This window comes from Eubalaena glacialis, chromosome 18, assembly GCF_028564815.1.
Source record: "Eubalaena glacialis isolate mEubGla1 chromosome 18, mEubGla1.1.hap2.+ XY, whole genome shotgun sequence".
In the NCBI taxonomy this organism is placed as follows: domain Eukaryota; kingdom Metazoa; phylum Chordata; class Mammalia; order Artiodactyla; family Balaenidae; genus Eubalaena; species Eubalaena glacialis.
This window is the reverse complement of record NC_083733.1, coordinates 17977595-17990202: the sequence shown is the minus strand read 5'-3', so window position 1 is coordinate 17990202 and position 12608 is coordinate 17977595. Positions and strand designations below refer to the sequence as shown.

The 12608-nt window shown below is 45.9% G+C and overlaps 2 protein-coding genes across 2 annotated transcripts; both read right to left on the bottom strand.

Moving 5' to 3' along the window:
* Positions 1-1602: 1602 nt before the first annotated feature.
* On the bottom strand, positions 1603-3921 carry DERPC (DERPC proline and glycine rich nuclear protein). Its single transcript, XM_061174502.1, has 2 exons — positions 3600-3921; positions 1603-1966 (listed from the first exon to the last, which is right to left on the bottom strand). Exons 1-2 carry the CDS (start codon positions 3919-3921, stop codon positions 1890-1892), a joined length of 399 nt encoding a protein of 132 aa, XP_061030485.1. The 3' UTR covers positions 1603-1889.
* CHTF8 (chromosome transmission fidelity factor 8) lies at positions 3918-12572 on the bottom strand. Its single transcript, XM_061174503.1, has 4 exons — positions 12481-12572; positions 4915-4972; positions 4530-4647; positions 3918-4142 (listed from the first exon to the last, which is right to left on the bottom strand). The coding sequence occupies exons 2-4, from the start codon at positions 4935-4937 to the stop codon at positions 3918-3920; spliced, it is 366 nt and encodes a 121-aa protein (XP_061030486.1). The 5' UTR covers positions 4938-4972; positions 12481-12572.
* Positions 12573-12608: the final 36 nt, after the last annotated feature.

Sequence of the window (12608 nt, the reverse complement as noted above, 5' to 3'; positions counted from 1 at the left end):
GGAATTGGTATCTAAATCCTAAGGTTCTTCTCTTCTCTCACGCCTCTCGAGGCTGTTTGATTTCCCTCTTTTTTGGAGGGGGAGTGAGGGAAGGCCATTTTCTACAGATTTGCAATCCACAGACTGTTCTGAGCTCTTGGGTTTGAAAACTGGGATATTGACTAAGCCTTTGACTTAGACGTTGCTTGCTCAAGTGTGCTTTCTCGCCAAACATCCACTCTCAGAGGGGCCTGCTGAGCCCTCAGAACCAGCAATAAGGTGGAGAGTAGTCGAGGGGGCAAGCCTCTAGTGTGCCCAGGTGCTTCCTACGAAGGAACAAAGTGTGCTCTGAGCCAGACTGGCAAACCCTGGTGCTTCCCTTCATCTCCCATGAACTCAGGGGTTTTCCAGCTGCAGCGAACACTGCTGCAGCACACAGACCTTGAGTTTGTAAGAAGACGACTGCTGGTTGACATCAGGCCTAATCCATGAAGGCTGGGAAGAGGCGGCAGGCGTTTGCTGAAGGCAGTTGTTCCAGGCTCTTCCGTGTTTTTGCTGGCCAAGAAGTAAACTATTTTGAGCACTACAATGGAAGAAATCTGGTCAGCCAACTGCAGAGCTCAGACTTCACTAAGGGCTTGTTTTTCTTCAGCTTTTACTTGAAGGTTAATGTAGGATGGACTCCCAGATGGAGAACTCTTGGCTGTCCTACCATCAGCTCTGCCTTGCTCTGTGACAATCAGCTTTCTCCAGATCAAGAGTAGGCAGGTACAAGTAGTGGGCCCACAACGTTTGACCTCAACTGGTTTTTCTAAGTTATTTTGTACATTTTCCAGCAGCGAAACCAAACTGGGTCTTCAGCTTTATTCCCGTTTCTTGTAAGGGAAGAGCCTTTATACAATTGGACACATTTTGGTTTTTCCTCAATGAGAATTTTAATCCTCTTTTGTATTATTTCTACAATAATTTGTAAACGTATTTATTTTTACTTTTTTTTTTTTTTTTTTTTACTTTCAGGTCAGATTTTTTATACTGCACTTATTTGTCAAAATAAAGATTCTCACATAATGCTGGTACCTCTGAGCTCCTCCCTCCCTCCTTGTACTTAACAAAAGCTAGCTCTTTATTCCAGTTTCAAGATTGGTCCTTGAGGAAGAACTAGGTTTGCCAAGGAAATTCCAGTGGAACTCAGAAGCAGGTAAGTTGTCACAGCTGCCTCTGGACCTGGGGAATACAGAAGGTCTACCTCAATAACTGCACACCTATGGTGGCTTAATTTTTCATTGTAGAGAGTGGACGGGGTCTTTGGTGAAATTACGAGCCAGTGAGTGAGCCCTAGTTAACCAGCTAAGGCTAAAAACCAAAGCTTGCTTCCTCCTTGAAAATGTCATTATCTGGAAGGTAATGTAGGACTGTGGCCAAGCTGAAACAATGAAAAGCAGTGGGTAAACTTCCTTCCCTGTGGAACAGGTAATAAAAAGGGAGTGAAATCAATAGCCCTCTCGTCCCATTTATTAAAGAAACAGTAAGAAAAGGTACAATGCAGGAAAACACCAACCATCCTTTCACATCAGGCTGAACGAAGCACAGTGATTTCTCCCCCTTCATTCCCCCCACCCCCACCCCAATTCCCATAACCCCATCCACATCAGTTTAATTTTGAGGTTCTTTGATTGGGAGTACCAGTGGAGAGGGAGTGGGATGAGCAGTGGAGCCTTGATCCTGGCTTCCTCTAAGTAAGTCCCAGGAGAAGGGAGCTGCAGGCCCGGTCAGGCAAGCAGAAATTTGGTGGCTCTCTGAAGTGGTTGCACTTCCCTGTTTTGTGTTCCAGCCCCCAGGGGAAGGTATGGCAGTAGAGGGTGACCAGGTCAGTGCTGCTGAAGCATGGTCCGCTCACCAACGCAACATTTCTAGACAGCAGTGAGCTGATTCTCCAGTGGTGAGCAGGGGACCGCATATGAATTGGAACCTGCAGGCCAATGTATCCCTGAGGAAAAGTCCACAAGAACAATTCAAGAAACTAGTAAGAAACAAGGGGCAGAAAGCTGTGGGACAAAAGCACAGCAGGCTTCTGGAAGGCTGGAGAGATTCCTTCTCGCAAGGCGGGATCATTCCCACCTGCCAAAGTCCATGTCCCACAGATAACATTTCACCTTCAGTCAAGAAAGACGCAGAGGGGGGGAAAAGGCTCATTTGAACTTGAGCCCCAGCTATGTACTTCAGACTGTAGCTCCATATCTACCCTTTCACCTAAAACACAGCCCCTGCCCAGAACCACAATGCCTGGAAACCAAGGTGGTCCTGGAGAGAAAATGGTGTTTAAGGGGGTAACATTCCATTTGGGTACATTGCAGCCATTGGACCCCCTGGTCTGGGGAAAGCAGCTGGGTTTGTGCCAGGGAGGCTCCCTACTCTAGGAAATGGGACCAAGGTCTTGCTTACAGGGCCATTCATCCTTGGAAAGGAAGCTGGGTTTAGACCCAGGGTCCCAGTTGGCCTTGCAAAAGGAGCTGGGTTGATACCCACAGGGCCTGCTGGCGAAGAGCCTAGGGGCCCAGGAGCTGACCTGGGGAAAGTAACCTGACCAGGGCCTAATGGGCCAGTAGACCTTGGGAAGGTAGCTGGACTTGGACCCTGTAAACCAGTGGCCCTTGGAAAGTTAGCTGGGTTGGAGCCTAGTGGCCCAGAGGCTCTTGGGAAAATTGCCGGACTTGAGCCCTGGAGGCTAGCAGACCTCTGGAAGTTAACTGGGTTTGAAGCCAATGTGTTAGAAGACTGAGAGAAAGCAACTGGGTTCAATCCCCCTGAGCCTGTCCCCCTTGGAAAAGGATTAGCATTTACTCCCATGGGGCCAGAGGGCCTTGAAAAATGAGCTGAATTAGGGCCAATGGGGCCAGGAGCCCTCGACATGGGAGATGGACTTGGCCCTGGAAGGCCAATTCCCCGAGAGCCAGGACCCGAGTTTGGGCCTATGGGGCCAGGTATTCTGGCCATGGAAGATGGGCTTGTGCCCATGTTTCCAGAAGACTGTGAGAAAGCAGCTGAATTTGCTCCTAAAAGACCTGCTGCTCTTAGAATGGGTGCAAGATCTAGGCTTTGAGGTCCAGCCATTCTTAAGTTAAGACCAGATCCTGTGCCCAAAAGGCCACCTGCTCTGGTGTCCAAATTAGGGCTTGGAGCCAGGCCACCGGCCCTTGGGTTAGGCCCAAGGCCTGGGCCCAGGCCACTTGACCTTGGGTTGGGCCCAAGGCCAGGGCCTGGAAACATACCTGACCTCGGGGCAGGGTTTGTACCTACAAAGCCTGATCTCAGATTGGGACTTGGTCCGGGGCCCAGGCCAACAGGTCTAGGATTGGGAGGACCATTCCCAGAAGTCAACAGGACACCTGCTCTCAGGTTGGGTCCAGATCCAGGGCCCATGGGGCCACCACTTCTGGGGTCAGGACCTGTTCCCAGAAGACCACCTGGCCTTGGGTTGGACATAGGACCTGGCCCTGGGAGACCCCCTAACCTTGGGTTAGACAGAGGCCCTGGGCCTGGAAGAGCCCCTGCTCTAGGATTTAGAGCAGACCCTGGGCTTGGGCCCAAGAGACCACCCGGCCTTGGGAAAGAAACTGCACCTGTGCCAGTGGGATTCATCCCTCTTGGAAAAGAAGCCATGCTTGGGTCACGAGCACCAGCAGGGAAAGGTGCTGGATTTGAAGCCAATGAGCCTGATGAAGTTGGAAAAGGAGACGGGTTCCTTGGAAATGGGGCCAAATTTCCACCAAGAGAGCCGGTTGCCATAAGGAAGGGATCTGAATTCATACCCAGCGGGTGGCCTGTGTTTAAAGCAGGACCCCCTTGTGGTCCCAGGGAACTGTCCATCCGTCCTCGAGGTGGCAGCGGAGCACGAGTCCAAGGAGTTGGCCGCTCTCTAGGGAAAATCCGGGGTTCTTTCATACTTTCTTGGGGACGTTGGTGATAATGGGCTTGGGGCGAGTTTTGAAAAGGATCTTGTTTTTGATGAGTGCTGTTACCAGGTACTGGGTGCCACTCCTGCAGCCAAGATCATCACAATCCTGCTCCCCGGGAGTGTGTTTAACAAGGACGGCAAAAGGCTTCTCCAGGTGGATGATTTTCCCATACAGGATATGATGCCCCACGATCAGCACAGGGATTCCCTTTGGCAGAACAAGAATGAGATGCCTGAGGTTCAGGGCAAGGTCGTAACATTCAGGTGCCTTCTAGAGATGCTCTTGGGAGGCAATGCTGGCACCTCCACTCCCTCAACCACTGTTGAGAAGCCACAAAGGACAACCCACCCTCATATCCTTTTTACTCCTTCTAGCCCCAAGTAAGAGAATTTCTACTTTTAGAACTGTGACCTTTCCAGATTCCCCAAAGCTAAATTTCCCTGTTACTGCAGAGGTGGGGGGAGAACAAGCAATGGCTTAGCTAGACCTTGAATAACAAACCTGAGGGCAGTCCTCACTCTGGGTCCTGGGAGCACCACCTTGGTGTAGCTTGCTTTCCTGAAGCATTAGGCAGGGAAAGAAAAGTCCCCTCACCTCAGTGGTGTAATGTAGGTCTCCCAGGAGGTTTCCAGCTAATCCAGTGCTGTAGCGAGCCTCGATCTCCCCCTGTAGCTCCATCAGCACCCATTCTGCCAGGCCTCCAGCCCCAGCACTGCAAGCAAAGGGCTGGCGGTTACAATATTTTGGAGGGGTGAAGGATAAATAATAGTGTCCTACACCACCATTCAAGGCCCAAGAGATCTCTTTGTTGAGCACGAATTCTTGGGAAACTGGGCAGTGCTAGACACTGAACTAGAAATTGAAATGCAAGGATTTGTGCAAGATGCACCTAAGGACCCCAATTCTTCCAGGGAAATTTCAAACCTATATAGCCCTAATCATTCAAGCTAAATTTTAAAAAGTCTCAAAAGGTACTCACCTGGAAATAATGATCTGCACCATGAGCTTCCCGTCTTTAAAAAGCAACTGAAAATAAGCTGTAGAGGAAAAAGAATTTCTTTAGGATAATAACAATAGCTAACATTTGTCACTTACTGTGTGCTAGGCACTTTTCTAAGTGCTTTAGACATATTTAATTTCAATCCCCTAACAACTCTATAACATGTAAAATTTTTAAACTGATATTGTACATATAAAATTGCTTCAGATCACCAAGGGTCAACTACAGTGTGGAAAGTTAATAGGTATCACAACTGCGTTCAAGGTTGCATAGCTACTAGTCTACGAGCCAGGATCTGAACCCAAGACATACACTGCAGAGCCCACACTCTTGGCCAGTATGCTAACTTGCCTTTCTCAAGGATATTATATTTTCCATTCTGCATGGTTCTAAAAAACTAAGGAATTCTTTTAGATTTTACTTTTTCCTTTGGTGATGACATAAGCTTCATGTCTGCCACTTTGGTTATCTTATATTTCAAGGTTCAAATGATCTCTTTTAACTAAAAGCCAAGAGAACGGAAAAGGTCTTCCAGACAACTTTAGTGAACGGTAAGCTGATTTCTGATGTGATTCTCATCAAACACTTTGCCCATCTTTCATCATTTAGACACTAAGGACACTGACGCTTAATCTACTTTCGTTTTATACAATGGCACCACCTGGTGGCAAGTTTGCGGCACTCTACAAGAATGAGTTAAAATGGGACATTTTTGCCTGAAACAACTGGCTTCTTGTACTTTGTCTTCCTGAGAAGGATAGATTAATGGGGAGATTGAAGGGATGGGGGATCTAAACTATAGCTTCTGTACAAATCTTTCCAATGAATAGATGGAGCCTAGTGGAAGGTTATCAGATCAGTGTTTACCAACTCTAGAACAGCAAGTTAATAGGAATTATAATTGTGCTCATGATTAGCAAACACCTGTTTAAAGTTAAACAGGTTTCCTTACTGACATGTTAATCTTCGTTTTGGATCTCCAGTGAAAAGTATATTGCCAGCAGCCCTGTAAGACAGCAGAACCTCTTACTCTTGAGCACCAAACACATTTTGGAAACATGAGGTTGGTCAATCACTGGACTTCAAATTCAAATATAAAGAGCAGCTAATATTTATTCAATTTTTACTATGAATCAGATGCTGTGCATATATATCATGGGTGGTATCTCATTCAACCACTCTGAGATAGGGACTTACCCATATTTTGCAGATAAAGTTACTGAGGTATACATTTGCTTTATGTGTACACATACAGCTAGCAGGTGGTAGAGCCAACACAAGAACCTAGGTCATCCAACCTTACACTCATAATCAATACCCTCTCAAAGGAGAAAACCAAGTGGGAATAAAAAGGCAAGAAGGCATCAGGCAGGCACTGCGTATATGCATTCAGCAAGAGCTGAATCAAGAAGTCATGTTTGAATAAGCCAGACCTGCTGTAGCAGTACCAGGTGTGGTGCCACTTGACAACAGGTAATACACTGGCTCAGGAGGGCAAAGGTCTTCTGACAGATAAGAAGGCCCCACCTCCACCATCAACAGAACAATCAAAAGCACTTTTAATATTCTTCCAAAGTTTCTTGAAGGAGAGACTAATAATTTAAAATTAGAAGGCCTAAATTCAGGTTCCAGCCTGTAAGTGTGGAACTCTTTCAGTGTCATCATACACAAGTCACTTAATGACCGTGGGGCTAAAACCTGGATTGTCTGACTCATTTAACTATCATGAAGACCAAATAAAACATATGTGGAGGGCTTCCCTGATGGCGCAGTGGTTAAGAATCCGCCTGCCAATGCAAGGGACACGGGGTCGAGCCCTCGTCCGGGAAGATCCCACATGCCGCAGAGCAACTAAGCCCCTGTGCCACAACTACGGAGCCTGCGCTCTAGAGCCACAACCACTGAAGCCCATGTGCCACAACTACTGAAGCCTGCGCGCCTAGAGCCCGTGCTCCGCAACAAAGAAGCCCACGCACCACAACAAAGAGTAGCCCCCACTCGCTGCAACTAGAGAAAGCCCACACGCAGCAACAAAGACCCGACGCAGCCAATAAATAAATTAAAAAAAAAAAATGTGGAAATGCTTTAAAGACTAACATATAGCTTATTTTTTAAAGAATGGGATAAATAAATCAGCATTTCCACACTGCAATTGTGAGTAAAATTCAGAGAATGGTAGGTACATTTTAGCCATGAATCAAAAAAGGCTCAATAACTGAAAATGAAGTTGTGAAGTTTCTAAAGGTTAATAAATGCATATAGATTGAGAAAGAGTTCTTGTAAATAAGCTTTTGATGACTGATGAAACAGTATATTTTCCTTGATACGTGTAAAATACAGGTGGTTTCAGAGAAGTAATAGGGTGTTCACACAGATACAAATTTTAGGAAAATCATGGCAGGGAAGGAGATTAATCTTTAAGACCTCTGACCACGTGTTTGAGATAGGAATGTGCAGACTGTTTAGGCAAAGGGGACGTAGAAATATTTTCAGTGCATTCCCCGTTTCCTCGACAGCCTCCTGTCAGAACAGGAATTCAAAACAGTGGCCTAAAGGGAATTCCCTGGTGGTCCAGTGGTTGGGACTCAGCGCTTTCACTGCTGTGGGCCTGGGTTCAATCCCTGGTCAGGGAACTAAGATACCGCAAGCTGCGTGGCGCGGCCAAAAAATAAAAACAAAAACAAAAAAACAGAAAAAACGGTGGCCTAAGTGGATAAAGGAAAACAGATGCCTGGTAGCTGGGTCAGAGTAGCTGCACCTCCATACTTGTAGCCGTGCTTCAATGAGCATACACAGCTCTCTATCCACTTATGTAGGAGGCCCTGCCTGAGTACACCTATTGATACTGGCAGACGTCTAGCAATTCTTGTAAAAATAAGAATTCTGTGCCCTAAAAACTTGTGCTAGACCTAATGAGATGCCAGAGATGTGAATACAAATGAAGTTCACACCCAGCTTACAAGAGTCTAGCTCACAGGAACCTGTGGACTGATATGGCTATATTTATGTACACGAGGGTGTATTTACCAAGTTAGTAAGTGATGTAGGGGAAGGCATCCCTTTGGTGAATTTTAAAATTCTACTTTAGCACCTTAAAATATCCCATTGGCTGAATCAGATTCTTCTTCTTCTCGCTCCTTGCTCTAGGCAACTATTCTCAAGAGTAGGTATGTATACCTGAGTACGTCACTGATAACACACCTGATGAAGGTGACAGGGAATATGTATTTCACTTAGTGTGGAGATGACTAAAAAAGATAATGAGAACATGCAGCCCAATCTGTCCTCATCCGCTTGAAAGTAGGCAGAAAAAGTTAGTAGGAAATCAAGGAGGTGAAGAAGTATAATACAAGTCAAATCCCATTAGTAACAACAAGTAACATTATAATGAAAATTTTCCGTATAACAAAAAGATTTCTAAGTCTTCAGTCTCAACTCATTCCAACATTTAAAAATAAGCAGAGCAATTTCTAAGTGCTTGTTCTAAGGTACAGCTTGTGTAGAAACTGCAGCTTTATCAAGAGCAACATCTGAAGGCACGGTTTGATGAATGCACCGTATCAAATCATGACACTAAAAGGAGTCACTGGAAGAGATTGCCGAGCACCTCACTCTCAACAGCCTTGAGTTTAATCCCAGATTTAGCTAGGACCAACTAACTGGTCTTTGGTGAAGAATAATAATTCCAAGTTCCTGTACAGCCAGGAAGAACTGATGCCACTTTTCAAAAAGATGTTTAAATTCAATACATTTCAGAGCGGAGTCTCACAGGCCACAATTACAGTACAGACTTGCAGACTTGGAGAGATAGGAAGGTGTGGAAAAAACCAAACACCTTTCCCCTGCAATGAATTATTTTGACTCCCTACCCCTCCCCTTATAAAAGGGGGAAATGTTTTACTACTCAATTTTTGGGGCCTTTACATAGCTAAACAAACTAAATACATAACTTCTATATTCCTAACTTAGTCAAATGACTGTAACTATGTAAACGAAACTTTTTAAAAAGCACTTTGTATGTTTTAACTATTTTTTTCCCTTAAAGAAAAAAAAAAAAAAACGCCTTTGTGGGGGGCTTCAAGATTTCTAGAAATATTATCTAAGAAATTTCTAGAAATATCTGAGGTTGCCCCAGATCATCCCCAGTCTTGAGACCTGGAGTTACTTTGGAGATCCTGAGTAAAGTCAAGACACTGTTGTTTCTCAAGACAGTGGTCCAGATGACTTCAAGACCCCTGAACAAACCACAGAACAGCAAAGGAACCCACATTCTCAGAATCAACCAAGACTCACAATGGGAGCCCTAATCAAAACTCAAAAGGTCTGTCTGAAATCAGACCAAATCTGGGATACATCTTATTTAACTGTCATTTTGAAAGTCATTAAAAACCTGAAAAATCAAAGTGCCACCACAATTTCTTAATTAGGAAGAAAAGTTCAGGCAGAGCATTATCTTTGTAATACAAAAAGCTTCATTTCTCACATAGCTAAACCTTTTTGAACATTTATCTGGATTCTCTCTTTTCATCCTGAAAACAATCCTATGATACAGGTACTATCACTCCCACTTTACAGTGAGGAAACAGGCTTAGAGAAGCTAAAGGTTAAGTAACTGGTGGAACAGCTAGTAAGTGGTAGACGGGGAATGTGAATTCTAACTCCTCCACAATCCGGCCTGTCCTGCAGTCCTCTCACACAGCCCCTTCTCATGCAGGACATCAGTATAGGAACTTGCTTTACAAACATTAGCCTTTCTCATAACATCTCCCACAAGATGGCAAATAAACCACCTATGAGGAAGATGTTATATCTTGCCACCTAAGTAACTATGACATCTGTGGGGTAGGCAACTCAAAACAAATGAGCCTGCTTTTCATCATATCCAACTGACAAGATTTAGGTTTCTGAAATCCCTAGAGATGTACTCAAGGTTACCTCCAGGATTCAAAACTACAGCCTAAACCTGTTACCTCCCTGCGTAAGGCAAAATAAGTCAAAAGAACAGAGCACATTCTTTGTTACTGATTCATCTAATCTCCTACAAAATTTGTTATCCATTGGTTTCTGAGTTGTTAAATTAATATTACTAAGGTCTTACAGAGAACATCATGAGCAATGATCCTCATGATGGTAACTGCCCCCAAAATAAAATGTAGCAGAAGAAAGCGTGCTATGTATCGTATTAAACAGAATATGCAGCTTTCACTGAAACAGGGGCTTTGACTCAATGGTTTAACCTAACTACACATAATTAATTTTATTACAGCTAAACAACGTTTAGCTGTAATAAACATTGGCCCTTTCATCTTTTCCTTTTTTGTTGCTTTTTAAACGGAATAAAGGCTTTAACTTTACAATTCTTAATTTTAAAAAATTCATTTTTATTCAAAAAAATTAAATATATGACACAAAATGTTTGCAAATTGCTGGGCCAACAATTAGCATTTACTGAGTTCTTATTCGGTCCCAGAAACTACTCTTTGTGTTTAGGGATTCAGTGAGAACTGAATCAGACCTGGATTCTGTGATTCTGCCATTTACCTAGCCTGCGTATGACGGGGTAATTTAATCTCATGTTGCAGTTTCTCCACCAATAAATTGAGCATAAAAGCGAACCCATCTCAAAGGGTGGTTGTGAGCATTAAACGAAGTTATGAATGTAAAGTCCTCAGCACAGTGCCTAACATGGTAAACCTTTAGGGTCAAGCTATTCATTACCTGGAGGAACATGGCATTTTCTTAGTACATGTCCAATAGAATGACTTTATACTACTCTGTGTACTTATTTTAATGTTTAGAGTGGGCTAAAACATCCTATAAAAGCAGCATGTTATCAGAATAAAATCAAGTTTACACAATGGGAGAACAATTCAAATATGGCAGTCAGGGTTCACCAAACTGCTTCAGGGATTAAGTTCTGGAACGTTTTTTTCTCTAAGCATGATAACTATTTCTCTGTGTGTCTTTCCATCAAATGAACAATTCAGGAACGTTTATATACAACTCAATACATTATTTTTATTAGCAGTGTTGTGATTTTGTGACTGATGGGGAGACTCTAAGTTTCAAAGGGAAGATCTTGTCTCTTGACAGGCTTATGTTATGTCATTAAGTGCTAAAATCCAGTTTCTAAATGAGAAGCTTGCTCTCCTCCAAAAAGGGGCCATGGAGAGCAGGTGGAACTGAATGCTTCCAAACTTTTCATTAGTGAAGAATGGGTTCAAAAACGTGTGTGGACACTATGCATACATGTGGTACTTTCCCATCACATTTTAAGATTCCCATGATGGAGGGAATCAATTACTGGTATTTGTAGACAATGGGTAGAAAAGATGGCTTCAGTCGATCTGAGTTACTCCAGTTTTCTCCATCTTCTGCTACTCTGCAGCCCCTTCTACCCTTCCTCCTCCTACTGCTGTGGCACCCTATCTTCCCCAAAGCCCCTTCCTTTATAGCTCTACTTGAGGTCTCCCTCAGTACTGGATTCCCCTCCCACCAGCCCCCATCTTCTCCACCGTCTCCCCGACCCACTCCCCTCCCTTCAATTTCAGCTACAAACACTTCCTATTTCTATACCCGCCCACTTTCTGGGACTTCTCCATCCGCTTCCCCCCCCCCCACAAACTACCCCCAGACTATCTCTAGGACCGCTCACCAAGCTGTTTAACCCTTTCTCCTACCTCCCAAGAAAACTACTCTTTAAACTGCCTTCCTCCACCTCCCAACCCCCGGAATACTCTTTCCAAACTGTTCATCCTCCTCCCAAAGATTAGTCTTTAAACGTTATTCCTCTACCACCCTCATTTTCCAAATCGTTCCCTATTTCCCCCCCCTCAATTCTTAAGTACTTCTCTCCTCCAGGACCCGACTCCACCCCACTCTTCTCTAGTCTCTCACTCCGCCCACAAATGAAGCTGGATCACTCTCCAGACTGTCTCTTCCTTCCAACCACGCTCCCAATTACCGCTCCCAGCAGCCTCTCCCCCACGACTTAAAATGTCCCCTCGAAGGAACCTCACAGTCCTATCCCCCGCTAAGTCCCCTTTCTGATGTTCCCGCTACTTCCCAGGTTCCAGTTCTACCCCACTCTCGCAAGCATCCCGTGCTGGGTTCCCTCCCCACCCAGGGAAGAGCCCCTTTCCGCACATACCTCGAGGTTCCGGCCCGCGCCGCCCCCTTCTCCGTCCTCCGCCCGCGCTCGGCCACTCTTTCCGCCCTTCTCCCGCTCCGCCCTGCTCGCTCCCTTCCTTCCCTCCGCCTTCCGACTCCACATTGCTCCCTTCTCCACAATTCCCGGCCCTCCTACCAGGGGGCCCCTCTGGGTCGCCCCCACCTCTGCACGGCCCTCCCCGCTCCCCTCCCCCTTCCCGGCCTCCCCTCCCCCGCCCGCCGCTCCCCGCCCCTCGGCTCGCCATTCTTCTTCTCGAGCCGCGTGCTCCGCCCGGCCCCAGCTCCCTAGCTTCCCGCTCCCTCGCACCCTCGTCCCCATTCCCGGCTCGGCCCTCGCTCCCCGCGGCCTCCCGCGCTCCCTGCCCGCGGCCTGACCTGCAATGGCGGCCGCCGAGCGCGGCGCCGCGCGGCCAACGGGCGACAACCGAACCTCCCGCCGCCGTCGCCGCCGCCGCGAGCACTGCCTGCGCACTTCCGGCCTTGCGGCGCGAGCACTTCCGGGG

Coding starts and splice junctions, on each gene's coding strand:
- DERPC (XM_061174502.1), bottom strand. CDS start 3,921: ATGAAAGAACCCCGGATTTTCCCTAGAGAGCGGCCAACTCCTTGGACT. Junction 1,967..3,599: donor GATGAATCCCACTGGCACAG/GTGCAGTTTCTT, acceptor ACTTTTCCTCAG/GGATACATTGGCCTGCAGGT.
- CHTF8 (XM_061174503.1), bottom strand. CDS start 4,937: ATGGTGCAGATCATTATTTCCAG. Junction 4,648..4,914: donor GTGCAGATCATTATTTCCAG/GTGAGTACCTTT, acceptor CTTTGCTTGCAG/TGCTGGGGCTGGAGGCCTGG. Junction 4,143..4,529: donor ACCTACATTACACCACTGAG/GTGAGGGGACTT, acceptor GTTCTGCCAAAG/GGAATCCCTGTGCTGATCGT.